The following is a 27,199-nucleotide window of genomic DNA, read 5'->3' as shown; positions in this document are numbered from 1 at the left end:
GTTTCGGGCGTTAATGGATTATGCGTCTGGGTGAGACGTTTATAGAAGAAGCGTCTGAGTGGAACGTTTGTAATACCTGCGTCTATGTGGGACGTTTGTAATACGTTCGTGTGAGAGGGACGGTTGTAATACGAGCGTCTGAGTGGGACGTCTGTAATACATGCGTCTGAATCAAGCGATTGTAATACGTGCGTCTGAGTGAGGCGTGCACGGAAAATCCGTCTGGATATAGACGTCATTATCTCTTCTTCTCCTCCTCCTTTTACATAAACAGTTTACAGAAGAAAAAAAAAAAGACGAAAACAGACGAAAAATCTAGGGCAAAACCTAAATCGAATGTGACGGAAATTTGATTGGGTGCGGGGAAACGAGTTCTTGCGAAAGAAACGAGTAATCTTATTCGTTAATTGGGTGCGGGGAAATTTGATTGAAGATTAAAGGTATGATTTGTTTTTGGGTAATTTGTTTTTGGTTGGATTGAAGATTAAAGGTATGATTAATTAGGCTGTTTTTGGGTGGAATGAGTGGATTGCATGTTGATTTCATTAAGCATAACCGTGTTTGTTTGATTTCATTAACCATATAACATGAGGTTACTGTTACTGTTCTTTGTTTGATTATGTTTGATTATGTATAGAATGATTTGAGTGATAGAATATGAATAATTTGTTTGTTTGATTATGTATGAATAATTTTACTGATAGAATACAAAGGGGAGATACAAAATGTTGTTGTTGATCTTCACTGATAGAATAATTTTACTGATAGACTAAGTTCACTGTGTTGCTCACAAAGGGGAGATACAAAATGTTAAACAGTTGTATTATAAAGACGGTGTCTAGATTTTTTCTGTAAATTTTTTTGATCTTCTATACTGTAAGTAAATAAAATATAATCTTGGGGTTTATTTACTGTAAATTTTTTGGATTTTCTATACTGTAAAATTTGATCTTCTATAATATAGAATAGAACATTTTATGGATGCTGTAAACTCAGAAAAAACAATTACTAACTTGTATTTATATCGTGCTCAGATGTTGAGCAGAATAACGTCGAGATTTGCACAAGGAAAAAAGATGAATAATAAGAAACGCAAAGGTAAAGGTCCAATGGAGCCTGAAATAGACCCTAATGTTGGAGATTTGGAAGTTCCAGATACCGGGTTCGATGAAGATAGCGAAGATGAAACAACACCGTCCGTGGTATCCCTAGATAACTACAATTGCCTGGAAGATAGTGACAAACACGCTTCTACAGATATTACATATTCAAGCGATCCAAAATTCAGGTACCAACATCGTGGTTCACTCTTTTCGGTCATTGTTTATTATAAGGAGATAACAAAACATAGTCCAAAAATTAAATACATTATCGACAAGGCAGGATGGGGACGTTTATTAGCCATGGAAATAGGAGAAGCATCACACCCAGTGATTGATTATCTTGTTGAACGTTGGTGGGATACAACGCATACTTTTCACTTCCCTTTTGGTGAAATGGGATTCACGCCGCTTGATTGGGTAGTGTTGACAGGATTGAGTATTGGAATTGGGGATGATGTTCCGTATAACCCAGTCAAGTACAAATTTGATTATGTCCGTGAGCATGTTTTTCCAGAAATAGAAGAACCCTTAGATTATGAAGATCCCCCAATCTCTGGAAAAAAACGCCCCCCGGCACAGTGGATTTCAGATGCAATCACAATTAAATTTTTGACTACGTATTTCAAAGAAGATATCTTGGTTGCAGCTAATTTGGATGACAAACTAGCAGAAAAAGTGGCGAGGGCCTTTTTTATGTATGTTTTGGGAAATTTTTTCTTTTCCAATGCAAAGAACTACATTGATGCGGCTTGGTTAGCTGCTTTTGAGGATCTAAATGCAGTTGATATGTATGACTGGGGTGGTCCTGCTTTTGCAAAATTGTATGTGGCACTCAACGCATCTGGTAGGGGACAGAAGTCATTATCTGGGCCGTTCCAAATATTAGAGGTAAATTATTATTTATTTTTATTTCATTTAAATGTATATTTTTTGGCAGTTGATTTATTTGGTTGGTTATGATGGAGTAGTTTTGGGGATATGAATATCTGGGCATATGTAGACCGTGCGACCCAACTAGTGAAGAAAAATGGCCAAGAACTTCCCGGTGGAAAGCGAAGAAAAAGACTATCGATATTGTTCACTGTAGGAATGCTCTTAATCAGTTGACTGCAGACATCGTGACATGGAGACCGTGGGAATCCGCCATTGGTGTTCTTGACTCTGATGTTGGTCGCAGGGCTGTGGAGCTTTCAAACAAAAGGGTTATATTTACTTGGATTGGCAAGGTCAGTTAGTACTTTGTTTTTATATGAACATTATTACTTCAAAGTTATCATTTTATCCTCAGTTGAAGAACTTATTTTCTCTGATTACTGGTAATTTGACAGAATATGTGGTACCTAGGAGAACGATCTTGGAGGCAAAATCATCCTACTTTTGGAATTCCTAGAAATCCACCATTTAAAATTGGCGAGGTCAGTCATGAGAAAGCAAAACATGTGAAAGAAGCTGGATGGGTAGATGCAAATATGTTTGTGAAAGCTGTTTCATATAATATGTATCTGCGATATTGGCGACATGTAACTAACTTCCATCAATTCGTGACCAAAGTCGATTGGGTAGTTGAATTACACGGGGTTGATGGTGACCGTGTTAAACACCTTATTCAACGACCTGCTCAGCATGTACCTATTCCACCACCACAACAATTATCATACGTAAGTACATCCCGTCATTATATTAAAATATATGGTAATCTCATTTCTTAATTATTTTTTTGATATCGACAGCCTGAAGCTTATAATCTAGTTCAAGAACATGCCGATTTTAATCGTGCGTTTCGCGAGTTTGTATTATATGAAACGGAAGACAGGATGATACGTTTAAAGGCAAAAGATGAAGTAATACGAGGCCTTGCAGCTCGTAACAATTACCTGGAGGATCAGATGCAATTCCGTATGCAACAAACGCCGCGTCCCCCTATTGGATTCGGCAGTTTTTCTGAAACTATCCCACCAGCGGTGTGGGCTCCAGTGAGTCAAGCATCAACAATGTCGTCTGTTAACCCCCATCCGAGAATGACGTTTATCCCACCACGGCAAACACCATCGCATACTCCTACTGATGAATAAGTAACTTTTTAGCCTCCACTTTGGATATGTACTTTTTAGCCTCCACTTTGGATATGTACTTTTTAGCCTCCACTTTGGATACTCCTACAAAGTGCGTATGTTATCTCTATATAGGGTTACTTTTTAGCCTCCATTTTCAGACTCCATTTTCATTCTGACATGTTGATTTCTTTTCAGCCTCCGTTTCGGTACTTGTAGTTTAATTAGTGTTATTTCTTTTTAAGCCTTCATTTTCAATCGGTCAGTGTCGCTTCTTTTTAGCTATAGTCTTAGTCTTTGCAGTGTCAATTCTTTTCACTCGCATTTTCAATCTGCAATGCCATAAGTGTCTATCATGTGTCTATAAAACCAATACTACATATCTCGGTGAATACAAACCAACACTGCAAATATTCTTCTTCTTCGAACTCTCCCAATCACTTCTCAAACTATACATTCCAATGGAATACTGTGACAATAACGCTGAATCTTCTTCTTCTTCGGACTCCGAATTTTCTTCTACTTCTTCTTCTGCGATCTCTGATAACAGCTTTTACTCATCAGATGAAGATGCGGTTGCATTGAGCCGAAATAATCTAGCAGTTAGTTTGGGAACTGCCATTACAAGTATGACATGGTCTCATACTCGTATAAAAATACCAAGAAATCGTGAAGCCGGAGATATACTTCTCTGGAATGACTACTTTTCTGACAACCCCACCTACCCAGCTAACATATTTCGTAGGAGATTCAGAATGCGGCGAGAATTGTTCAACCGAATATTGGCAGATGTGGTGTCTAGAAATCCTTATTTTGCTCAAAAAAAGATGCTTGTGGCATTCTTGGATTATCCCCTCATCAGAAAGTAACTGCAGCAATCCGAATGTTAGCTTATGGATGTGCAGCAGATGCAATAGATGAGTATTTACGCATTGGAGAAACCACCGTTTTAGAAGCAACCCGTCGGTTTTGCAAGACGATTGTGGTATTATATGGGAAAGAATATTTACGCTCACCAACTGCGGGTGATGTTGAACTGTTGCTGAAAGAAAACAAAGACAGGGGATTTCCTGGGATGCTGGGGAGCGTGGATTGTATGCATTGGAAATGGGATAGATGTCCGTCAGCAGAATCAGGAGTATACACCGCGTATAAAGGGAGTGAAAGTATTGTGCTAGAGGCAGTGGTGTCACATGATCTCTGGTTTTGGCATGCGTTTTTTGGTATGCCCGGCTCCTGCAATGATATTAATGTAATGAATCGTTCTTATATTTTTCGAAAACTTATCAACGGGAAAACACCACCGGTGAACTTTGAAGTAAACGGGCATGCATATGATATGGGATATTATCTCGGTGATGGCATTTATCCACAGATTGCTACTATTGTGATGGCCATTAAACAACCAGATACACCGAAAAAATATAAATTTTCATCGATGCAAGAGGGAGCACGGAAAGATGTAGAGCGTGGATTTGGTGTACTGCAACAACAATTTGCCATTGTCAAACAACCTGCACGAATGTGGAACCCGGATGTGCTTGCCTATATAATGAAAACGGTTATTATTTTACATAATATGATAGTGGAGGATGAGCGTCTTCCCGGTGATTGGCCACATGAATATGACTCACGTAGCAGGTCGGCACCGGTGAATATATCGAGGGTAGGTACTGAGGAACTTTCCAGAATGAGAGCTGCACATCGGCGTCATGCTATACACAATAAAGAAACACATTTTCGCTTGCGTCAAGATTTAATCGAACACATATGGTCAAATTTTGGAGATAATTATTAAGTTGGGATGGAAATATGTTGTATCGTATTTCTTCATCGGAAAATATGTTGTAACGTTGCTTACTAATGTACTATTTATCATATAAAAATTAAAATTCACTAAAATTGACTAAAACTCACTAATTTTTTTATTAATGATAAATATTAAGGTTCAACTAATTCGGTCATGCTTTAAGATTGGTTTCTTTTGCGTTGTAGTATTTCCATCTTTCGAAGTTCGAAGTACTCTCTTGTTACAGTGTCCAATGTAGAGACATCCTTCAACATTATGGCCAAGTCATCGTCCGCTTCTTTCTTTAAATCGAGTTTTTCTTGCCTAGCTTGTTTCGCCGCAAACTTTGCCGCAGACTTAGCTTGTATCGCCGCAAACTTTGCCGCAGACTTAGCTTGTATTGCTTCAAACTCAGCTTGTCTCTGTCCCATCTTCATTAGTGATTGTGCTTTGTAATGTTCATTGAAACTTTGCTGCTCCTTAATTATATCCTCTAGCATTTCCTCCTGGGCATTGGATTTTGCTCTCCCTGTTTTCTTTAGTTGTTTCGATGCTTTCTTCCCCAACTGACGCTTACGTGTGTTCTCTATATCTCCAATATCTAGATCATCACTGGACTCGCCTGGAATTGTTTCCTCAATATCAGCGTTTTCCTCACCACTCTGAGAATCTTCCATTTCTTGGCCTGAATCAAACACAAACGTCGACCGTCCTGAATATTTGATACTATCTTTTAGAATTTCGTAGCACTCTTCGTGCTTAAATTTTTGGTTACCATTACTTTCTTTGAATCGCTTTCTTATCTCTTCAACCTGTTATTATTTTCAATACTCATCAGTTCCAATTACATGTATATAATTATTAAGGGTGCAAAAATTGACGATTACTTACCCTCGAGACTTCATTCCATCCGCTATGATATTCACCATCAACTTCCAACACTTTTGCAGAATAAAGTGAAACCTGTCTACTGATTCCCTGAAATCGACTCTGGATAGAAGTCCAAGTACGTTTTGGTTTACAAGGCAGGGCTTCTTCCAACTTATCTTTGATCCGACTCCATAATACTCTTTTGGTTGATCGGTTCCGGTAGCAGAATCTTGAGATATGGCTAAATGGATTCTACATATCATTGTATCTTCTTCTGTTGTAAAATTGGGACCTCGTGGTGCCATTTCTATATTTCTTGAAATAGAAATTATAAATGATAAGATTATGCAGAAATAAGTTTGTCAAATGCTATATATAGATATACGAAAGAGCCGTTGCAATCTATCAAACGGTCGGAAAATCAGAAAACCAAAATCAGAATTCCAAAAATAACCGTTGGCGCGACGTAATACATGCGCCTGGTAACGGACGCTCGTAATACATGCGCTCCGAACAAACGCTCATAATACGAGCGTCCGTCCCAGACGCTCGTATAACATGCGCCCACTCCAGACGGTCCTAATATATGCGCCCATCCCAGACGCTTCTAAAACATGCGCCCACTCCATACGGTCGTAATATATGCGCCTCACTCATACGCCCATAAAACATGCGTCTCACTCATACGCCCATAAAACATGCGTCTCACACAGACGTTAATAATACGTCCGTCTCCTGCATACGGTCATAATACATGCGCCCGGAGCAGGCGCTTGTAGTAACTGCGTCCAAACCAGGCGTTTTTAATAACTGCGTCTGCTATGGGGCGTAGGTTTTATCTACGTATGGCCCGGCGGTGTTTATAATAACGCCTAACTCAAACGCTCTATATACATCCGCCCCATTATCATACGTTATTTATAAGTACGCCCGATGTGGAGCGTCCACTATACTTCCGTCTGAAATCATACGCCCACTATACTTCCGTCCCACTATAATCATTTTAGTCTCGGTTGGCGACCACATTTGGTCGCAAACCCTAATTAACTGGACTAAATATGGTTTTAGTCAGTACCACTGCGGCTGAATTTGGGACCAAATTTGGGTATAGTCCCCAAATTTGGTCATGACTGTGGTTGCTCTTAAGACGTTTAAAGAAACATAAAGTATCTGCACCGAGTTCTCCCAAAGTAGAGAAAGCCAGGACTCCCAAACCATAACCAAGTGAAGTACACTTGTCTAGAAATAGCTTTCCCTGGGACAAAAGAACGTATATCATCACCAGTAAAGGGCGAGACACCAGTGGCATCCATACAAACATCTTTACCGTTTTCCCAGTTGAAAACAAGAATATCTGCAGGCCTCAAGTCTTTATCTTCATCCGAAAGAATACCAAGAGAAACTTCCTTGCGAGCAGGTACACTATCTTTGTAACAAATATCAACAACAATATCACGGACAAGATCATGTCGAAACTTACTTCCAACATCTTTAGCACAATGAAGCGCATGGTCACCAAAGATATCCATAGATTTGTTACAACTAGTGCATAAGGCATTCTCAACAAACAGTGGGATACCAAAATGATAACAAAGCACGTCCTGAAACTGTCTAGGACCGATACACTGATTAATCCCACTGATTGGTACAACTAATAAATAATCTTGAGCGTGCTTGATACGGTTACACTGCCACAAAATAGAATCTCTTGCATACATAGAGAATTGGTCCAGGATTTTCTTCTTAACAGCATCAAAATAAGTGACTGCCAGGGAGTGCATGGAAGGGAGGGCAGTATCATCGACACGGTAAGAAGGAGGTAATCCACATACCTGGATAAAGTTCTGAAGAGCCAACTGATAAGCAGAGCCTTTGTTTGTTGAGAATAAACTACCCAGAATCGTCTTCTGAACTGAAGCAGTCATATTCTGAGAGGCAAGGAAACAATAGGTATGGGTGTCCGCCATGGTGTCGATGCCAAGGAAACCATCTTTGATAGGCAAAGTATCCAATCTCTGATGTAAAGGACCAAACCTAGCACCGTCTCCAGTGATTAAGAGTCTTAAATACTTAAAAAGATGATCGTCAAAAAGATCAGTGGCAGGTTGCAAGGCTGCTGGATTGGTAGTACGCAATGCAAAATATAAACGAGACACACCAGTGCAATTGCGAAGTAATAACATCTCACTCTGAGGATCCTTGAGTTTTTTGATTGCATACTTCGGTTGAACAGTCATATTCACCCTAGTCAACATCATATCACTAATGAAGTTCGAATCCAAACTCACAGGTCCGCCCAAAAGGTTAATGCCATTAGAAGGCCTACCAATGTCAGAGTGGAATACATCATCAAGTGTACTTCTAGGATCAATAGATGGCCAAAAGACTTTGGTTTTTCAAACATTACGGTGTAACCCCCTGCTAGGTCCTTCATCTTATATTATACTCAAGGCCTTGGCTACCTCCATAGTATCCCCAATAATGGTACCGTCATCAAGGTACCAAGCGTGTAAATCAAGTGTACAGCGAGAAGCAATAGTCTTCACAAGAGGATGAAGAGTCAATGCAAACAGCAAGGGACCAAGCGGGTCCCCCTGCTGAACCCCGAGTGCAGATGACAAGATATATTGGTCATAATAGAGTTTAGAAAGTCTCAAATAACAAAATTCTACCCAGCGAGAAATACCTAGACAGTGAAGACGAACCTCTTTGATGAGATGAGATCTGCTTACCATGTTGAAAGCATTGGAAAAATCAACAAGCAGCATTGACATTTTATCTGAGTGGCCTTTCAACTCCAGCAAGCAATTTACAGCATGTAAAATACTCTCCCCATCGACCGGTACACCAACACCAAATTGATAGTCGCCTAAATAAGAAGTCATCTCCTTCCGACTGAAAAAGCAGCAACCTTGGAAACCAGTCTTCGCCAAACCGTGCCAACCGCAATTGGCCTAATACCACCCCCTGGTTTAAGTAATGGAGTCAGAGGAGCACTAGAAATGAACTCGCCCAAGCTATTGGGGCATTTACCGGCCAACCAAAGATTTACTACTCCAATAATCGAAAATAGTAATTTATCCGTCATCGCAGCTGCAGCACCACTCATGACATCAACCAAATGTTGTGCGCGTAAAACATCACGCCCACAAGACGTACCTTTTTGAAATCATCAAGTGTATTTCATCAATTATTTTGATTTTTAGTATCACAAATCGATTTATGAATTTTACTAATAATTATCATCTCACTAAAAGGATTGATTGCTTGCAGTGTCATTAATCAAAAAAGGGAACAGAGTTCATGCTGTACGAAGATAATAACAGCAAGCACGATGAGATGAGAGATTGACAAAACAGACAAAGACAAGCTTCATATATGTAAACAGCCAAACGCAAGGAAACGCTTACGTGGATCACTTCAGCTACACGGGGCGAAAGAATGATATGACTCAAGATTAACCTTTACTTCTCCGGATGTGCAGGCGAAGATATATTTAGCACCGTACAAATCGACATGAAGTAAAGCCTCGACCAAAAGATAGGCGAAGATATATTTAGAGAATGAAGATTTGTACCGGACTGGACTGCACTGTGACTTGCTTACAGGTCACTATGGATGGTTTTCTTTCTTGTGTATTCTTTATTCTTTTATCAAAATATATATATATATATATTTTTTTTTCTGCTGATCAAAAAAAAAGAAAAGATAGGAAGAAAAGAAAGACTTGCTCCGTGCGAAGACAAAGGGAAAAATTCCAGCTGGTAGAAACAAACAAAAGGCACTAAAATGCTATTTTATTATGTAATTCTACAGGTGAGGTAATATACAGGTGCAGGCGAAGGAATCGTCATCAATAACTAGCGCGAAGAAAACGCACAAGTATAAACAGGAGAACAAATTTGGAAAAGAAGAGTAAAGGCTACGCAGAAACAGCAGCGCGAAGATATTGGATGGAACTCCAGCAAAATTAGCATAACATTTTCCTATCTAACTCTCCAGTTTATAGACAGGAAGGAGATTAACCTAACATGTAGCTAAGGAAGAGATGATTGCAAGCCCTAGCACGAGGAGGAATTCAATCTAAAGGTAATCAGCACTACGTGCGGAAGGAAAAGAGATATTGGAGCATACTTATGCGAAGGATTCAAGTTCCATCCGTGACCAAATTACTAATGAGAAGTCATCAGAGATCGTATCTATAAACAGACGAGGGCTACATTGATCGAGGAACAGAACTGGATGATGCGATATATTCGCACAAGACAATTCGAGTTCAACACACAGTACGATAGCAGCTACTTCGAAGGAAACGAGATACCAGCCGGGAATAGCTTCAGAGCAGTAGATCATTGTTGCAAGCAAGGAAAAAGACTCAGGGAATCAAAACCGAGGAACAGATGACGTCGAAACAACAAATCTAGATCTCCAACAAAGCAAGAAATGCATAGAGCTAAAAAAAAGTTATGCCGCATACAGAGGTATTCACGAACACAAAGGGAATATTCCAGAATACATGTGCAATCCTGGGAAGAAGTGTTCGATAATTCAGCTCAAAGAAAAGCTACCCAAAGTCAGTACAACGAGCAAGGGAATTCATGAAGAAACAAGCAACGGGAGAAGAAAAAGGAAGTGGAAGAGATTATACTAAGAGCGATAACATGAAAATAACTTGAGCGAATCTAGCCGCACCATCACAAACAGAAACTTGCACGTCAGTGACTAGGAGTATGAGTTAGATTTCGCGTGGTCAATTCTCACTAAGCTCATGATTTTTCACACTTTTTTGGTTTCTTTCGCACAGACTAGCTGAAGCAGTTGGTTGAGGATGTACCAAAAAAGTATTAGAACGCGTGTTCGAATCTCACTTGAAGCATATTATTTTTACATCATGTGATACTTCCTTTATGCCAAACTTCAACATTAGACCGATCCTGGAGCTTGAGTCATGGAGATTTGGGGTGAGAAAAACGAAAAAGCCCATCTGGTAGAGCGCCTTAGTTGAAAGAGTAAGGTAAGAAGCTCTCTACTAAGGAGTGCAGAAACTCGATCAAGGCGTCGAGATACACGGTTGAGTCAAGAGTTCATGGAGCGTCTGGAGCGTACCTGACCATTCTTGACAAGTCTTGACTGTGATGCACTCGGTCCGAAGAAACCTCACTTAGGGTCCGGTCTTGTAACCATAAAACATATTGGTGGAGGGATAAAAGGCCGCGAAAACAACTGATTGTTGCATTACTTGATGGGAGGATCCCACCCTAACCTGGTAGGGGTACACCTCCTTGAAGGAGAAGTCGGGGGGAATATAAGGACGGCACCCTCCATTAGGGAGCTGAATTTTGCCACGCCAAACCGTGCCCATGGCATGCCAACTACCTTGTCGCGCCATACCATGTCGGCCTTCCCTATGCGGCTACCAAAACGAAGACGTGCGACGATCAACGGCCACCCTTCAATCCTAGATACAAATCCTGGCTGTCCAAGGTCGCCAGAAAATGCATGTAACCTTTGGCCCAAAACCCTAGTTTTGGCACGCCAAACCGCGCCAAGGCATGCCATGCCACATGTGCCAATGGCATGCCAACCACCTTGCCGCGTCATACCATGCCAGCCTTCCCTATACGGCTACCAAAACGAAGGCGTGCGACGATCAACGACCATCCTTCAATCCTAGATGCAAATCCTAGCCGTCCAAGGTTGCTAAACAACGCACGCCTGATAGACGCATTTATGTGTCTAATATAGCCCCATTGTATATTGTGTTAGTACCCATTTTTGTACTTATTATGGCTTTTTATGTCCCTGTAGGTATTTCCGGAGAAATAAGCTTTTGCGGCGAAATTGGCTAAGAAAGTGGTTTTTGCGCTCGTGGGAGAAAATTACTATACGGACTCTCACTTTGGATAAGGGGTAACCTAATTACTAAGGGTGACCCATTTCCAGGCAGCTGCTAAAGGGACACCAGAACTGGATAGGGGGAGGTCTTCTTCAAATTTCAAATACTTGTTTTTGGCGGGAAAGGCCATGCATATCGCTGTTGAATTTTGATCCGATTGTTGGAGCTGTTTTATTAAACACCGGATATTGATTGGGCTGGACATGATATGGATATAAAATTCTAGTATGGATGATTTCATGGGCTTAATTGGGCTAGAATATCCGGGAGAAGCAATCAAAGTTAAAACAGAGAGACGTGTCCTGTTGTGCACTTTCAAAGATTTTTGAGAGATTTATGGAGGACTTTGACGATGGATTAACATGTACACGGTCTTATTCAAGTCTAGGTAAGAGTTTGGTAGCTATTTTATAGCTAACAGCACGTGAAAAAGCTCAACAGAAGGGATTATTCTCTCAACAGCGCAGAGAAGAAAAAGAAAAGAAAAAGTCGGAATTTATACGAGATATTTGGGGTCTGTGGGATATATAAGAGTGGTTTCAAGTCATAAAAAGGGTTATAAAAGTTTAGAGAGAAATAGGAGAGATTTCAGAGCCGAAACAAAGAAGTTACAGGAGATATTGCTGCTGCTGCCATTGAAGATCCTGAAGAACACGAAGAACAGACTCGCATAGGCAGTCGTTCTTTTGCAGTCTTAAATAACAATACCAGTGTCGTTCTTTTACAGCAGTAATGGCTTATCGTTTACAGCAGTCTTAAAAGCACTTACCCCTTTGTAACAGTGGCGCTGTAACACCACTACAGCGTTGCAAATTTCTGTTTCATCTTATATTCATCAATAAAAACACCTATTTTAGCCATGAATTCATCTTGTGAGTGTGTCTTTGGGATGAGGAGCTAAACCCATTAGCCGAGACGACGGAGGAAGCCATTGGTCCATATTGATTGGTATAATTCTAATTTTATTATTTATTTGCAATATTATTATTTGATTATTTGCATGGAATTGAATTTGAAATATTAGTTTTTATTGAATAGCTGTGAATTATTTTGATGAAGCATGCTGGGTTTTAAAAACTTTTGATGTTTTATACTTTGTGATTACAATTATTATTTCAAAAATATATTTGAGGCAAATATTAGAATTATTTTTAAAGATAGAATTGCATGAATATTATTTAGAATTTACTATTTAATTGGTCAATGGTGGAATCCTAGTCTTGGTATTTTCTCTAAAGGTTTGAACTATTTTATTTATTTGCATGTTTAATTTAAATCTAGAAAAATTGTTTTCTTCACAAGTCTGAAAAGACCCTGTTTACCACTACAACTACAATCACTATTTGAAAAAAACATCAAATTTTTGGCGCCGCCGACGCGGACCTGTGTTTAGTTAGCATTTTTTTTTAGATTTTTATTATTTTTGTTCTTCTTTACGTTTTTGGTTTTTTTTTTTCCTTGCAGATTTTTGAAGTTGGAGCGAAGACAATTTGCCAAAGCTTGTGGTGATTTACTTAAAGTTTGGGAGCGAAAAGCAAAGCTAAAGGAGCGAAAGAAGAAGATTTTTTATTTTGTAAAAGAGAGAAAAAAAAAGAGAGACATTTTTATTTTTGTAATTTTTTTTTTAGACTTTCTTTTCTTTTGTATTTTTTTTTATGGACTTTGGACATTAATTTTGGGACATTTTTATTTTTATTTTTAAACCCTACGGAAGGGTACCCTTAAATATAAACTGTTTGCAGGGAAGGACGACGATTACAATATCGTCTCGGCCCCTCGGGTTCGCACACGATAGGAGTCGTGGCCCGAGTCGACTTCAGCGGTTCTTCGCCCGTCTGGTACGGGAGGTAAAATTCTAAACACCCGCGAATCTCCTGCAAGCGGGTTACTGGACTCCTTAAGGTGAATATATGCTGAGGACTTGAATATGGACTGTTTTTAAATTCCTAGTAAAGGGCAAGGACTGGACCATATAAGATAAGGGTTCGGATTTCATCACCGCTCCCTTCTTGCCCGCCTTAGGAAAACGAAACCTAAAGCGAACCTAAGCCTAAAATTTGGACTAGAAAGAGACCTATAGGGTATCGAGCTTAACAGGACAATCATTCGAAAAATATTGGTTACTCTTTTAAGCACACCTTGAAGTTCTTGACGGTTACTGCGAGTTGAATGCGTGACTGCGCCGCATTGGATCGGTGAGGTTTTGGGTATCAAAGCTCCACTGAGCTTCCCTCGCCTCGATTCAACTTGCTTTAACTCGGATTGATTCCAGAGGGGTTTGCTCAAATTGTAACGAATTCCCTTTCGAAGGATTAGAAGCTGGTCTAGAAACAATCTAAGTGGAGCCATCATGCTTGTTGTTTGCTAGAAATCTTTAGGTTTGCTGTGGTAAAGTCGAGTCAGCCTGCTGTGTGATTGCTAGAACCTTCCTGTTAGGATTTTTATTTCTTTTTGAATTCTTTTTAGTGTATGCCCGATTTTTTAATAGGGCTTGGAAAAGAGATACTCTAGGTCGATTGATTAGCGAAAAACCTAGTAGTTCTTCTGATTTAAGCAGGGAGCTCGAAGACTCTTCTTTGGAGAGCCCTGTTTTTGGAAACTTCGTTTTGAGAATCTGTCTCTTTGTGAGGATAGTACCCCTAGTACTTCTGTTGTGCCAGCGATGGCAACTTTGAAAGATTACATGTTCCCAACTAGGACCAACCGAGCTTCATGCATTAAATTGCCAGCCACTACGGCTAATTTCGAGATAAAACCTAGTATTCTTCAAATGATCCCTATATTCTTAGGAAAAGATGATGAGAACCCTTATTTTCATATTAGGGACTTTGAGGAAATCTGTGGGACAATTAGGATAAAGGACCTTACCGATGAAGTCTTGAAACTTAAGATGTTTCCCTTTTCTTTGAGAGACAAAGCCAAGACCTGGCTTAACAACCTACCGTCTGAATCCATAGAAACATGGCAGGAACTTATCGCTGCCTTCTATATGAAATTCTACCCTAAGCATAAAACTGCAGCTGTTAGGCAGAAAATTAGTGCTAGTGTGCAACAAGAGGGAGAGTCTCTTTATAGGTTTTTAGAGCGATTCAATGATCTCCTATCTCAGTGTCCTCACCATGGATTTGATAATATGAAACTTGTACAGATTATTTATGATGGTTTAGACTATTCGACCAAAGCCATGGTTGAGTCTATGTGCGCTGGTGAGTTCACTAGTAAAAATGCTGATGATGCTTTTACCTTCTTAGGAGCTATCGCTGAAAAATCCCAACAGTGGGAATCTTGTGTTGAACCCCCTAAAAGACTCTTGGTCAATAGAAGTAGCACCAATATGGTAGATACGAGTTTTGCGTCAGATGCTAAGTTTGCTTTTCCAGAAGGTTAGAAGCTTTAGAAATGGGTCAGTCTAAAAATAGGTCCCTTGTTGAACCTAATAGAGCCTCTCAAGTCTCTAGTTGTGGAATAGAGCCCGATAATTCATTTTGGGAAGGTCAGTTAGTGAAGAACAAGCCCATGCTGTCTATAACAACTCTAGGTTTGAGAACCGTCAGAAGTTTGACCCATACTCAGAAACCTACAACCCTGGTTGGAGAAACCATCCTAATTTCTCTTGGTCTAAGGGCCAGAGTCAAGGCCAGTCTAGCAATTCTCAGCCTCCCCCAGGTTTTGGTTTTAAGAACTCTTCAGGTCAAACCCAGTTTCAGAACACTTCCGAGAAAAAGATCTCTACCTTAGAGGAACTCTCACTATGTTAGCAAATAACCATGAAATGCTAAAAGAACCACATGAGCTTTCAACAAGAAACTAGGCAAGAATTGAAGAATAATTCCCAGAGTCTTGCCAAATTAGAACTTCAAGTAGGACAAATAGCTAAGTTTATAAGTGAGAGAGAAGATGGAAGGTTCCCTAGTCATACTGATCCAACCCAAAAGGAGAGAAATCGTACAATCATGTGAATGCTGTCACAACCCTAAGTGGAAAGAAAGTTGACAACAAGGTCGCCATGCCTGATAGTGAACATGCTGTAGTTCACCCTGCTGAGCCAGAAAATGAGGAGACTGATAGAGTCTCCAAAGAGACCAATGAGGGTCCTGTTGAGCCTCACTTTGTTCCCAGAGCCCCGTTTCCCCAGCTGCTAGTTCCGACTAAGAGGGAGTCCAACTTTAATGATATATTGGAGGTTTTTAAGCAGGTTAATATCAACCTTCCATTATTAGATGCAATTAGGCAGATTCCCTCTTATGCCAAGTTCCTTAAGGACTTGTGTACGCGAAAGCGTAAGCTCAGTGTCCAGAAGAAAGCCTTCATAGCTAGTCATGTGAGTTCTATTATTCAGAATACCACTACTCCTAAGTATAAAGACCCAGGGTCCCCTACCATTTCTTGTACAATAGGTAAGTACCGTGTTGAGAAAGCGTTGCTTGACTTAGGAGCCAGTGTGAACTTACTGCCATACCATGTGTACCTTAAGCTAGGACTTGGTGAGATGAAACCTACCCAGATAACACTCCAGTTAGCTGATAGGTCCGTTAAAATCCCTCGTGGTGTGATCGAGGATGTTCTTATTGAGGTCGACAAGTTTATTTATCCAGTGGATTTCGTGGTCCTAGATACCCAACCTGTCCCCGACCCAGAGAACCAAATACCTGTGATTTTAGGTCGCCCATTCTTAGCTACGTCTAATGCGATCATAAACTGTCGAAATGGTATTATGAATCTATCTTTTGGTAATATGACTATTGAGCTGAATATTTTTAATGTAAACAAGCTACATTCTGAGCTAGATAGCACATGTATTGAAGAGGTGAACATGATAGGAACCTTAGTTCAGGAGTCATTACCAAACATCGTATCGGAAAATACATTGGAGAGTTGTTTATCCCATTTTAGCCTGGATTTCGACGATAATAGTAACATTGAACAAGTTAATGCTCTGTTGGATTCTGTTCCTATGTTAGATATTGATATATGGAAAATAGGTTCGAACCATTACTAGCTTCTGAGTCTATCTTAATACCTTATTTAAAAGAGCCTCCTGAGTTGGAGTCTAATTATACATTTTTAGGCCCACCCGAGTCTTTCCCTGTGATTATAGCTTCCGATTTGGATAGTGATCAGGAAAGTAGGCCAGAGACCGTGCTTCAAGAAAATAAGGAAGCCTTAGAGTGGACCATAGAAGATATGAAGCAAGCTGAGGATGAACCACCTGATTATGACTTAGAGAAAGCAATTGACCTTTTTCAAGAACCCGATGGTCTAGAAATTAGGAACATTGTGACTAGTCATTGTAGAGGCACCCAAAATTCTAAGTTTGGGGGTAGAGAACTAGAAGAATCTCTTGAGTATTTTAAGGACTGGGAAGATCCGGAAATTCAAGCATATAAAGGTTTAGAGTAGTGAAAACCCTAAGTTTGGGGGTAATGATTGTGATCGTCAATTATCCCCATTAGAAGTCCCTAACTTGGGACTCGAGCCTAGTGAGGTATTCCATGAGTATTCAGACTCCACAACCCGATCCTCCTGATAATGTCCAGGAAAAATCCATATTTAGAGACCCGTTTTTCGGATGAAGCTGTTTGCCGAGACACTCATATGAAGCCCAAGTGGTCACCCGAGATAAATCCAGTTGTCTTGCGAGAAACTTTAGATCAGGTTGTGCTCTTATCTGCTCATTTTTCTGATCTTGAGCATTTGTCTCCTATTCGTGGCAGTTCTATTTGGTCTTATGGACCCACAATTGTTTCGACTATTGGTATACGACTTTGGAAGGTGAAAATTCTTTTTGAGGTATTTGATGTCTAGCTAATGACTATAAATTTAGCATTTACTGGGAGGCTCCCGCGTTCATGTGATACGGTAATATCCTTCCTTATTTCTTTTCCCTCCAGTGGTAATAGTTTCTCCTTGTTCATGCTTTTAATTTCATCTTTAGAACATTGAGGACAATGTAAGATTTAAGTTTGGGGGTGGGGAAGAAACACTTTTTGTCACCTTTTTGCAATAAATAAACTCCAGAGCCTAGAAATTTATGCCTATTGAGGATTGCACTAACTAATCTAAGTGGATGGAAGCATTTTGATTGTAGGAGTTTGAGGAACCAATCTGATTAGATGGAAACATCTAAAGAGTCTATTCATAAAAGCACAGAGCTCAGGTGTTAGAAATAACATGATAGTTTCACCATATCTCGTTGAGTCCTTTTCACTTCTATTTTTATTTTATTTTGTTTTTAAACTATGTTTCTCTAAGTGATAGGTGGGGCCCACGATTCAAGTTGTTACCAATGCTAGGGTGAATTAGAGTGATTGAGATACCATGAAAAAAAAAAAAAAAAAAAAAAAAAAAAAACAACCATTTGACCAAAAGGAATAAATTCAATAAAGTCGACCACTGGTACCCTTGTATATGCCAGTTGTGTTGACCTAGAGTTAGGTTATCGACCACTGGTACCCTTGTATATGCCAGTGTGTTGATGTTAGTCAGACTAGTATCTCAATCCATTAGGATAGGTTCATTTTGGCGGAGGCCTTCAGATAGATATGGGAAACGTCGTTCACTTAGTAAACATCAAAACCATCTATGTTTTCTATATCCATCTTCTTGATCTATCCATGTGATTAGTTTTGACTCCGAATATGATGTCCATAGTGCAACTATCTGAGTAGAGCTCTGTCACTTTATATGAATTTTAGTATGCTTGAGTGCAAACTCGTGTACAGCAATTGGAATTTCGCATCAGGGTACTTCTTCCTGTAGTCAATAAGTATGCCAACCAAGGAGATTCTTTAGTGCCTTCCAAGGTTCTGCGTAGATAGCTAAGGTCTGGAGTATTAAGGTTTTGTAGGTATATCTCTGGTAAGCCCTCCCGAGACTATAACTCGGCCACTAGGGCCACCTAGGGGTTTAAAGGCTTATTGCATACGCTAAATGCAATCGACGATGCCTGCGACAATGAGTTAGGATTTTATTTTCTATTTGATTTGCTCGGGACTAGCAAATAATAAGTTTGGGGGTATTTGATAGACGCATTTATGTGTCTAATATACCCCATTTATATTGTGTTAGTACCCATTTTTGTACTTATTATGGCTTTTTATGTCCCTGTAGGTATTTCCGGAGAAATAAGCTTTTGCGGCGAAATTGGCTAAGAAAGTGGTTTTTGCGCTCGTGGGAGAAAATTACTATACGGACTCTCACTTTGGATAAGGGGTAACCTAATTACTAAGGGTGACCCATTTCCAGGCAGCTGCTAAAGGGACACCAGAACTGGATAGGGGGAGGTCTTCTTCAAATTTCAAATACTTGTTTTTGGCGGGAAAGGCCATGCATATCGCTGTTGAATTTTGATCCGATTGTTGGAGCTGTTTTATTAAACACCGGAAATTGATTGGGCTGGACGTGATATGGATATAAAATTCTAGTATGGATGATTTCATGGGCTTAATTGGGCTAGAATATCCGGGAGAAGCAATCAAAGTTAAAACAGAGAGACGTGTCCTGTTGTGCACTTTCAAAGATTTTTGAGAGATTTATGGAGGACTTTGACGATGGATTAACATGTACACGGTCTTATTCAAGTCTAGGTAAGATTTTGGTAGCTATTTTATAGCTAACAGCACGTGAAAAAGCTCAACAGAAGGGATTATTCTCTCAACAGCGCAGAGAAGAAAAAGAAAAGAAAAAGTCGGAATTTATACGAGATATTTGGGGTCTGTGGGATATATAAGAGTGGTTTCAAGTCATAAAAAGGGTTAGAAAAGTTTAGAGAGAAATAGAAGAGATTTCAGAGCCGAAACAAAGAAGTTACAGGAGATATTGCTGCTGCTGCTGCTGCCATTGAAGATCCTGAAGAACACGAAGAACAGACTCGCATAGGCAGTCGTTCTTTTGCAGTCTTAAATAACAATACCAGTGTCGTTCTTTTACAGCAGTAATGGCTTATCGTTTACAGCAGTCTTAAAAGCACTTACCCCTTTGTAACAGTGGCGCTGTAACACCACTACAGCGTTGCAAATTTCTGTTTCATCTTATATTCATCAATAAAAACACCTATTTTAGCCATGAATTCATCTTGTGAGTGTGTCTTTGGGATGAGGAGCTAAACCCATTAGCCGAGACGATGGAGGAAGCCATTGGTCCATATTGATTGGTATAATTCTAATTTTATTATTTATTTGCAATATTATTATTTGATTATTTGCATGGAATTGAATTTGAAATATTAGTTTTTATTGAATAGTTGTGAATTATTTTGATGAAGCATGCTGGGTTTTAAAAACTTTTGATGTGTTATACTTTGTGATTACAATTATTACTTCAAAAATATATTTGAGGCAAATATTAGAATTATTTTTAAAGATAGAATTGCATGAATATTATTTAGAATTTACTATTTAATTGGTCAATGGTGGAATCCTAGTCTTGGTATTTTCTCTAAAGGTTTGAACTATTTTATTTATTTGCATGTTTAATTTAAATCTAGAAAAATTGTTTTCTTCACAAGTCTGAAAAGACTCTGTTTACCACTACAACTACAATCACTATTTGAAAAAAACATCAACGCCTTCGTTTATGTTAATAGATGGGCTCCTAGTGTCTCACATATTATGTTCGCAGATGATATCATGTTCTTTGGCAACACAGATACCAGCACAATCCAATCTATCTCTACTATTCTTCAGGAGTACTATAAGATTTCAGGGCAGCTGGTGAACTATTCAAAATCAACAATTTATTCCTTTTGCTTTTGATACTTTCGGTTTTTTGGCTCCAGAGATAGTTGGACTACTCAAGAGAGTTCAAAAAATCATGCACAGTAATGTGATGACTCCTGGCTCGAAAGAATTTATTTTTAACAGGATATGTTTTGCAATTCAAAAAGGACTTGCGGCACAGCTTGTTGTTCGCTTGCCTTCTATGCAGTAAAATTAATTTTATTTTCTTATAATAAGAAATTTTCTTGTAATTAAACGCTAAATTCCCTAATTATAAAATTTTTCCACTTATTAATTCTTTGTCAGCCTCCATTTATCTTCCCTCTTATAATACACATTACCGATCAGTCAGGCAGTTTGAGGTTGAGCTTTCAACGGTATGTGTGTTGGTCAAAGGATAGTACACGTAAGATAGTACACCTTACTCCAATCTATGACATGTAAGATCTGGTTTTCATTCACCTTTGTTGTTGTTTATACATTTCCAACGTCAAACATTTTTTTTACTTTGGTTCGTGCGTAACCAAAATCAAAGGACCTGATTGGATGGTCATGAGACCCAGAAAACGTATACTAATTTGCAAAATAATTTAGGATTAGGTTTTTTTAATTAATCCATCCAAGAAAACTACTGCAAGAGAAGTGGGAAACGAAGTAGGAAGAGAAAGATTTTGTAAATATCAAACGGAAGTCGTATAAATTAATGGCGAAGCAAGTAATATGGGAAATGCATATATCTCCAAACATATAAGATTGCTTGCTGATGTTGACTATTGGACTAGCCAGAAGACTAACTACTAAAACTACATCAACCTGATGTCATGATATCCTGATCCTGGTGATCAACAAGTAACCCCTTCATCTCCACGACGATTTCAAGAGAGATGTCGAAATAGAGTTTAAACCACCTTTTGTCTGGTTATAGATGTTGGGGCCAACTTATGGGTGGGTGTATGTGTAAGATCGAAGCATCAATCTTACAATATGGTGCCGGAACTGGACCGGTCTTACAGATACAGGTACAAGTCCAGGTACCGGTACAGATACAGGTACCGGTACAGGTTCTCAAAATGAGGTACCGGTCAACACCAGGTATAGGGACCGGTTTCATAAGAAAACCAAACCGTACCTGCCATTGTGCATCCTTAGTTTTGAATGACGAATTGATATGATTGTTAAGATTTCCAAGATCCAAAGACATAATATGGCAGGCTTGGATTAGACTGTTAACAACATGGCATTTAAGATTTTTCCAAGCTCCAAATTAAAGAAGAGACGAATGGGTACGCAAAGCAAAGACTTTGACTAAATTAAGTTAACATCAAATAAGATGCCGGATGACAAACAGCTAATATCCAAATCTCCATTCCGTCTCCAAAGAAACTCGGAAAGCTACTGGTCTCTGAAAGCAAGATCATGTAGAGTCATTAGTAAAACCTTAAGTGACGGTCTAATAATGTTACATGGATCTTAATCTGTCCATGATTCTACTTTTGACGCCTCATAATTTAAAATGAAGTGAATAGAAATCGAAGTGCACTTGAATTATTAATATTGAAGGGGATGTTGACGTGCATGTATACACTTGTGTATGTCCTGCCCCTAGATGCATACACATCACTATTCACACAGCCCTCATTTATTTTATTTTTCTTTTGAAAATGAAGTCTCGTTAATATTATGTATTCATGTTTATTGAATGTCCCATTTTCTTTGCATTATGTGCCATAGTTAAGTAACCTTCCCGGCAATGACGTCGAGAGAGAGACCTTAAACTTTGGCTTCTTATGTATTATTGTTACATGGCCAAGGTATAGGTGTAGGACCAAAAACCATCAAATAGATGATTATATTGTGACATACTGACATAACTGCGGGGAAGTTGTTAGTAGGTGCAGACAAGGCTTCGATCCAAATTCTTCCTAAAAAAATCAGTCGACATCTCATATTGAATTTTCTATATAAAGCATAATCCTCCCATTAACATTGATCATCATCAAGAGACATGCACAACTTTTTCTTTTACTGAACCAGTATAAACAGCAAACTGAGCTGAAACATGAAGGTACGTCTCTCAATTTGCTATTTCAATTCTCTTATAGTGAATTCGTCTTGATCCTGTCCAACTAATATCCGTAGCTCAATTGTCTGATAATGAACTCTTTTTACATATGTAATGATTTTGCAGCAAAAGATTGTTATCGAGGTACAGATGCACTGCTCAAAGTGCCGGTCCAAAGCTCTTAAAATTGCTGCAGTGGCTGACGGTATGTACACAATTCATATGCCACAAATCTTGCAGCAATCCATCTGTTGATTGGGAAGCAATTAACATGTCCACCCATGTAAACTGCTATTATAGGCTTATTAGCTAAAAATTACACTGATTAATCTAGGTGAACCGCTTACCAACTACTTATGTCAATGGCATACGGATCTTCTCAACAAATTTGTGCACTTGACCTTCACCTTCGTTGATTAATCTTCAATGATCATATTCACCTCCGTCACCCACTAACCACCGTGCCAGCGTCAAATTCTGGCGGCCTTAGAAAATTTAAGAGGTCATGTTGTAGTGTAATTTTATACAGAAGAGTCGTAATACCATCCTTGTCATGAATCAGCTAGCATTTTTTAATGGTTGGATTAAACAATATAATGCAGGTATAGTTGATTTTGTGGGATTGGAAGGTCCAGAGAAGGACAAAGTGGTAGTGATTGGGCACAATGTTGACTCTTCTGGCTTGACAAGTTGTTTGAGGAAGAAAGTCGGGCATGCAAATATAATCAAAATTGAAGAGGTGAAACCCGAAGAAAAGAAGCGAGAAGAAAAGAAACCAGAAGAGAAAAAACCAGATGAAAAAATGCCTTGCATCCAATATCCATATGGACCATATCCGTACTTTGACAAGGTTTTTGTTTACGAGGATGATTATCCAAACAATAGAAACTGTTGTCAAATGTGAGATTTCAGACTCAATGTATTGGGCACAATCAGCTATCTATGTAATATGCATCACTTGTGCTGATTGGTAAAAAGAAATGGATGAAGCTGATGCAAACTGCCAAACCTCAGTTCCGGTATATGATCCGACTACACCAGGGAAAACCATATTGTGCATATGTATTTAAATGTAAAACATGTTATAATTCTAACTATCTCCACAGAAATTTGAATGCGTCATACCAAACTTAGTTTTAATATCATTCAAGAAACAAAAAAAACGGGGTACTGTACCCAGAAAGTGCAGAACATGAGGTTCATAAACATAAACAGAAAACAATTAAAAAGTCATACTGGTAGCAGTTACCATGAAAAAAGAATCTAAAGAAAAATCTATAAGTGAAAATTGAAAGCCTTAAAAACCACCCCTCAAGGCGAGCACCAAATGAAGAACGGAACCTCCCTCGATGTTGTATTCTTTGGCAGTTTTGTCATCAGCAAGTTGTTTTCCAGCATAGATAAGCCTTTGCTGCACTGGAGGGATGCCTTCCTTCTCCTCAACACGCTCCTTGATTCTGTCAATGGTGTCGGTTCAATATCGATTTCAATTTCTTTACCAGTAAGTGTCTTAACCTTGATCATAGTTCCTCCCCTGAGCCTCAAGACCAAGTGAAGGGTGGATTCCTTTTGGATGTTGTAATCCGCAAGGGTACGTCCATCTTCCAATTGTTTACCAGCAAAAATCAACCTTTGCTGGTCTGGAGGAATCCCCTCCTTGTCTTGAATCTTAGCTTTCACATTATCGATCGTGTCTGAACTTTCCACCTCCAAGGTGATGGTCTTTCCAGTCAAGGTTTTGACGAAAATCTACATACCTCCCCTCAGACGGAGAACAAGATGAAGGGTGGATTCCTTTTGAATGTTGTAATCAGCCAAAGTCCTGCCATCTTCAAGTTGTTTACCGGCAAAAATCAACCTTTGTTGGTCTGGAGGAATTCCTTCCTTGTCCTGGATCTTTGCCTTGACGTTGTCGATGGTGTCAGAGCTCTCGACCTCAAGTGTGATAGTTTTCCCAGTCAAGGTTTTCACAAAAATCTGCATTCCACCTCTAAGTCGAAGAACCAAGTGCAAGGTGGACTCTTTCTGAATGTTGTAATCAGCCAAAGTCCTGCCATCTTCAAGTTGTTTGCCAGCAAAGATCAAACGTTGTTGGTCTGGGGGGATTCCCTCTTTGTCTTGGATTTTCGCTTTCACATTGTCAATGGTATCAGAGCTTTCAACCTCCAGAGTGATTGTCTTACCAGTCAAAGTTTTAACAAATATCTGCATACCACCTCGAAGACGCAGGACAAGATGAAGTGTGGATTCCTTCTGGATGTTGTAGTCAGCAAGGGTCCTTCCATCTTCAAGCTGCTTACCAGCAAAGATCAGTCTCTGTTGATCTGGGGGAATCCCCTCTTTGTCTTGAATCTTGGCTTTAACATTATCGATGGTGTCAGAACTCTCAACTTCGAGAGTGATGGTCTTCCCGGTCAAGGTTTTCACGAATATTTGCATCTGCAATACAAATTAACAATTTTTCAGTATTCCTTTCTACAAAAATCAATTGGATAAACTCCACTGCAGCTAAACCCTTATAAGCATAATGCTATAAAACGAAATCCCAATTCACACATTAACCACAACAAATAAACTTAAGGAAATAAAACATCAAACATCAAAACCTCCTACACAGAATAATCATGATGCAATTAAACACAAATTCTTTCTACAAAAATCAATTGGATATACTCCATTACTTAAAACCATAAAAGTATGATCCCTGATAGACTCTTTCGTTTCTAGCAAACAACCTCAACATAGAGTAATCGTGATGCTATAAAACCAAAATCTAAATCAACATTAGCCACAACAGTCTATCGTAACCTCCGATAGACTGTTTCTAGCAAACCCATAATCCAATAGATATAACAAATAGCAAACAAAGAACTAATTCATCTGAAACCCAAAAGCTAAATATCAAAAATCAATAACATCGGTTAAATCACTCATGAAACAGCACCTTAGAACCACAACAAGATTACTTCTGTATAAACCTAATAACAAAATCAAGAGAAAATATAAAATCGGGGGAAACAAAATTGAGCTTGAACCCTCCTCAATCTGAAACTCAAAATCTAATCAAAAATTGAATCAAACACACAACATCATCGGAATCTATAATCGAAACCTAATCTATTCATACAATTAATTCAAGATAAATACAACATTATTAAAAATAAAACCCCTAAATCGGCATCACAAATACAGCTGAAACCCTAGATTAAATCAGGAAACTTCATAATCGAATAAATAAATTATAGTATAAAGAATTGAGATGAAAGCCAGAATCTTACGTTTTCGGAGAGAAATCAAGGCAAGAAATCGAGAGATTAGGTTAAGAATCGTAAAGAGAAGGTTTTCTTCAAACTGAGATATCAAAAACCGTCGATGAGGTCGGTATTTATAATGGTTGTGACGGCACCGCCAATCTGATCAAGGAATCCTTTGTGGCTGTTTTTAAGGAAGTATCCGATTTGGACTTGGATTTCGCTTCGGGTATGGTTTTTGTTAAGGGGTAACCCCTTTAACTTTGCGCTTTTTTTTTAGTACATGTGCACACACCTCCAAATTATTTATTTTTTTCGAAAAAGATGCCAACCCTAAGCGATATATTGATAGTATCGATTCAGAAGATCAGAAACATTAGATATTTTTTTCAAGTTCACCATATAATTTTCAGGTTTATAGTTTCTCCTTTAAATCTTGAACAATCCAATCCTTACAAACATAATAATCAACTCAGTCTTCCATGAGGTCCAAGCCTCAACAAAAGGGCCAAACTGATTTTGAAACAAAATCAATTTGTGTGACTGCATGAAATAGTGACTGGAGAAAAGTCAACCCAATGTTCTCAAACTCATGTACAATTAAGTAACATAATTTTTTTCAAAGTGACGATATGTTCCTAAACCTAAGTAACAGTGACTACAAATAAAAAAAAAAATCTAAAGTAACAAAGGACAACTGAATCGGTTTGTAAACATAATACACAACAGACAAGAAAAGACTGTAAACAAAATCCTATCGAGCAAAATAAAAGTTGTTCATAAAAAGGTGAAAGAAAACCCAAATTAGAGAAACAAAAGGTGCAACTAACCATCTGACCAAGAAAAAAAATATAAAGAATACCAAAGAGGAAGATTAATGATAATTAAATCACAAGAAACAACGAGAAAATCGATCACGAAAACTAAGGTCACTGCATTTAAAAAAATTAGTGCAAAAGAAAATCGTAAATCGGTCTCCAACAGTAAAATTAGGTTTATTTAGCAAAATTTCATTCGAGTTTACCTGATTCTTGTTCTCAACTTTCTAGGGTTTCTACTTGAATCTTCTTAGACTCTTAAAATCTACTGGGTTCGCAAAATCAGGTTATTCAAAGATGGTTTTGATTTCTGAAAAATGGGTTTGCAGATGTGATTTATCACAGGTTTTAAGGTTTATTTTTGGTAGGTTCAGGGGATTCCTGAGTTCCAGTTAAGGAGAGAAAAGATGAGGGAGAAGGAGAAAGAGAGAGGCGAAGAATGAGAGAAAGAGATAATGTTTTTCTCTCTCCGCTTTGAGATAGAGATAGGTTAAGGTGAGGCATTTGATCCAAGCGATACTATTTTTAGATTAAATCCCAACCATACAAGGTGGAATATATTATCAATGAAACGAAATTATTCGCATGTCGTTGTCCAAGTCAACAGAAATTTTTCCACATCGACAACTTGATTTTAGTCAG

General features: G+C 38.7%; 5 protein-coding genes and 1 pseudogene across 5 annotated transcripts; 4 read left to right on the top strand and 2 right to left on the bottom strand.

Annotated features, from left to right (window-relative positions):
* Positions 1–1,076: 1,076 nt before the first annotated feature.
* On the top strand, positions 1,077–2,121 carry LOC113280732 (protein MAINTENANCE OF MERISTEMS-like). Its single transcript, XM_026529319.1, has 2 exons — positions 1,077–1,991; positions 2,104–2,121. Exons 1-2 carry the CDS (start codon positions 1,077–1,079, stop codon positions 2,119–2,121), a joined length of 933 nt encoding a protein of 310 aa, XP_026385104.1.
* Positions 2,122–2,550: 429 nt separating this feature from the next.
* LOC113278573 lies at positions 2,551–3,344 on the top strand. The gene is made up of 2 exons (XM_026527382.1): positions 2,551–2,761; positions 2,834–3,344. The coding sequence occupies exons 1-2, from the start codon at positions 2,573–2,575 to the stop codon at positions 3,173–3,175; spliced, it is 531 nt and encodes a 176-aa protein (XP_026383167.1). The 5' UTR covers positions 2,551–2,572; the 3' UTR covers positions 3,176–3,344.
* A 1,065-nt stretch (positions 3,345–4,409) lies between these two features.
* LOC113280731 lies at positions 4,410–4,952 on the top strand. Its single transcript, XM_026529318.1, has one exon. The coding sequence runs from the start codon at positions 4,410–4,412 to the stop codon at positions 4,950–4,952; it is 543 nt and encodes a 180-aa protein (XP_026385103.1).
* Positions 4,953–4,995: 43 nt separating this feature from the next.
* LOC113278571 lies at positions 4,996–5,995 on the bottom strand. The gene is made up of 2 exons (XM_026527381.1): positions 5,835–5,995; positions 4,996–5,755 (listed from the first exon to the last, which is right to left on the bottom strand). The coding sequence occupies exon 2, from the start codon at positions 5,618–5,620 to the stop codon at positions 5,123–5,125; it is 498 nt and encodes a 165-aa protein (XP_026383166.1). The 5' UTR covers positions 5,621–5,755; positions 5,835–5,995; the 3' UTR covers positions 4,996–5,122.
* Positions 5,996–22,424: 16,429 nt separating this feature from the next.
* On the top strand, positions 22,425–23,601 carry LOC113284574 (heavy metal-associated isoprenylated plant protein 16-like). The gene is made up of 3 exons (XM_026534067.1): positions 22,425–22,491; positions 22,615–22,693; positions 23,091–23,601. The coding sequence occupies exons 1-3, from the start codon at positions 22,486–22,488 to the stop codon at positions 23,390–23,392; spliced, it is 387 nt and encodes a 128-aa protein (XP_026389852.1). The 5' UTR covers positions 22,425–22,485; the 3' UTR covers positions 23,393–23,601.
* Positions 23,602–23,603: 2 nt separating this feature from the next.
* On the bottom strand, positions 23,604–25,889 carry LOC113284572 (annotated as a pseudogene).
* Positions 25,890–27,199: the final 1,310 nt, after the last annotated feature.

Source organism: Papaver somniferum, chromosome 5 (genome assembly GCF_003573695.1).
Source record: "Papaver somniferum cultivar HN1 chromosome 5, ASM357369v1, whole genome shotgun sequence".
Taxonomy (NCBI): Eukaryota; Viridiplantae; Streptophyta; class Magnoliopsida; order Ranunculales; family Papaveraceae; genus Papaver; species Papaver somniferum.
Note: the sequence above shows the minus strand (reverse complement) of the source record. Positions and strands in the feature narration are given on the sequence as shown.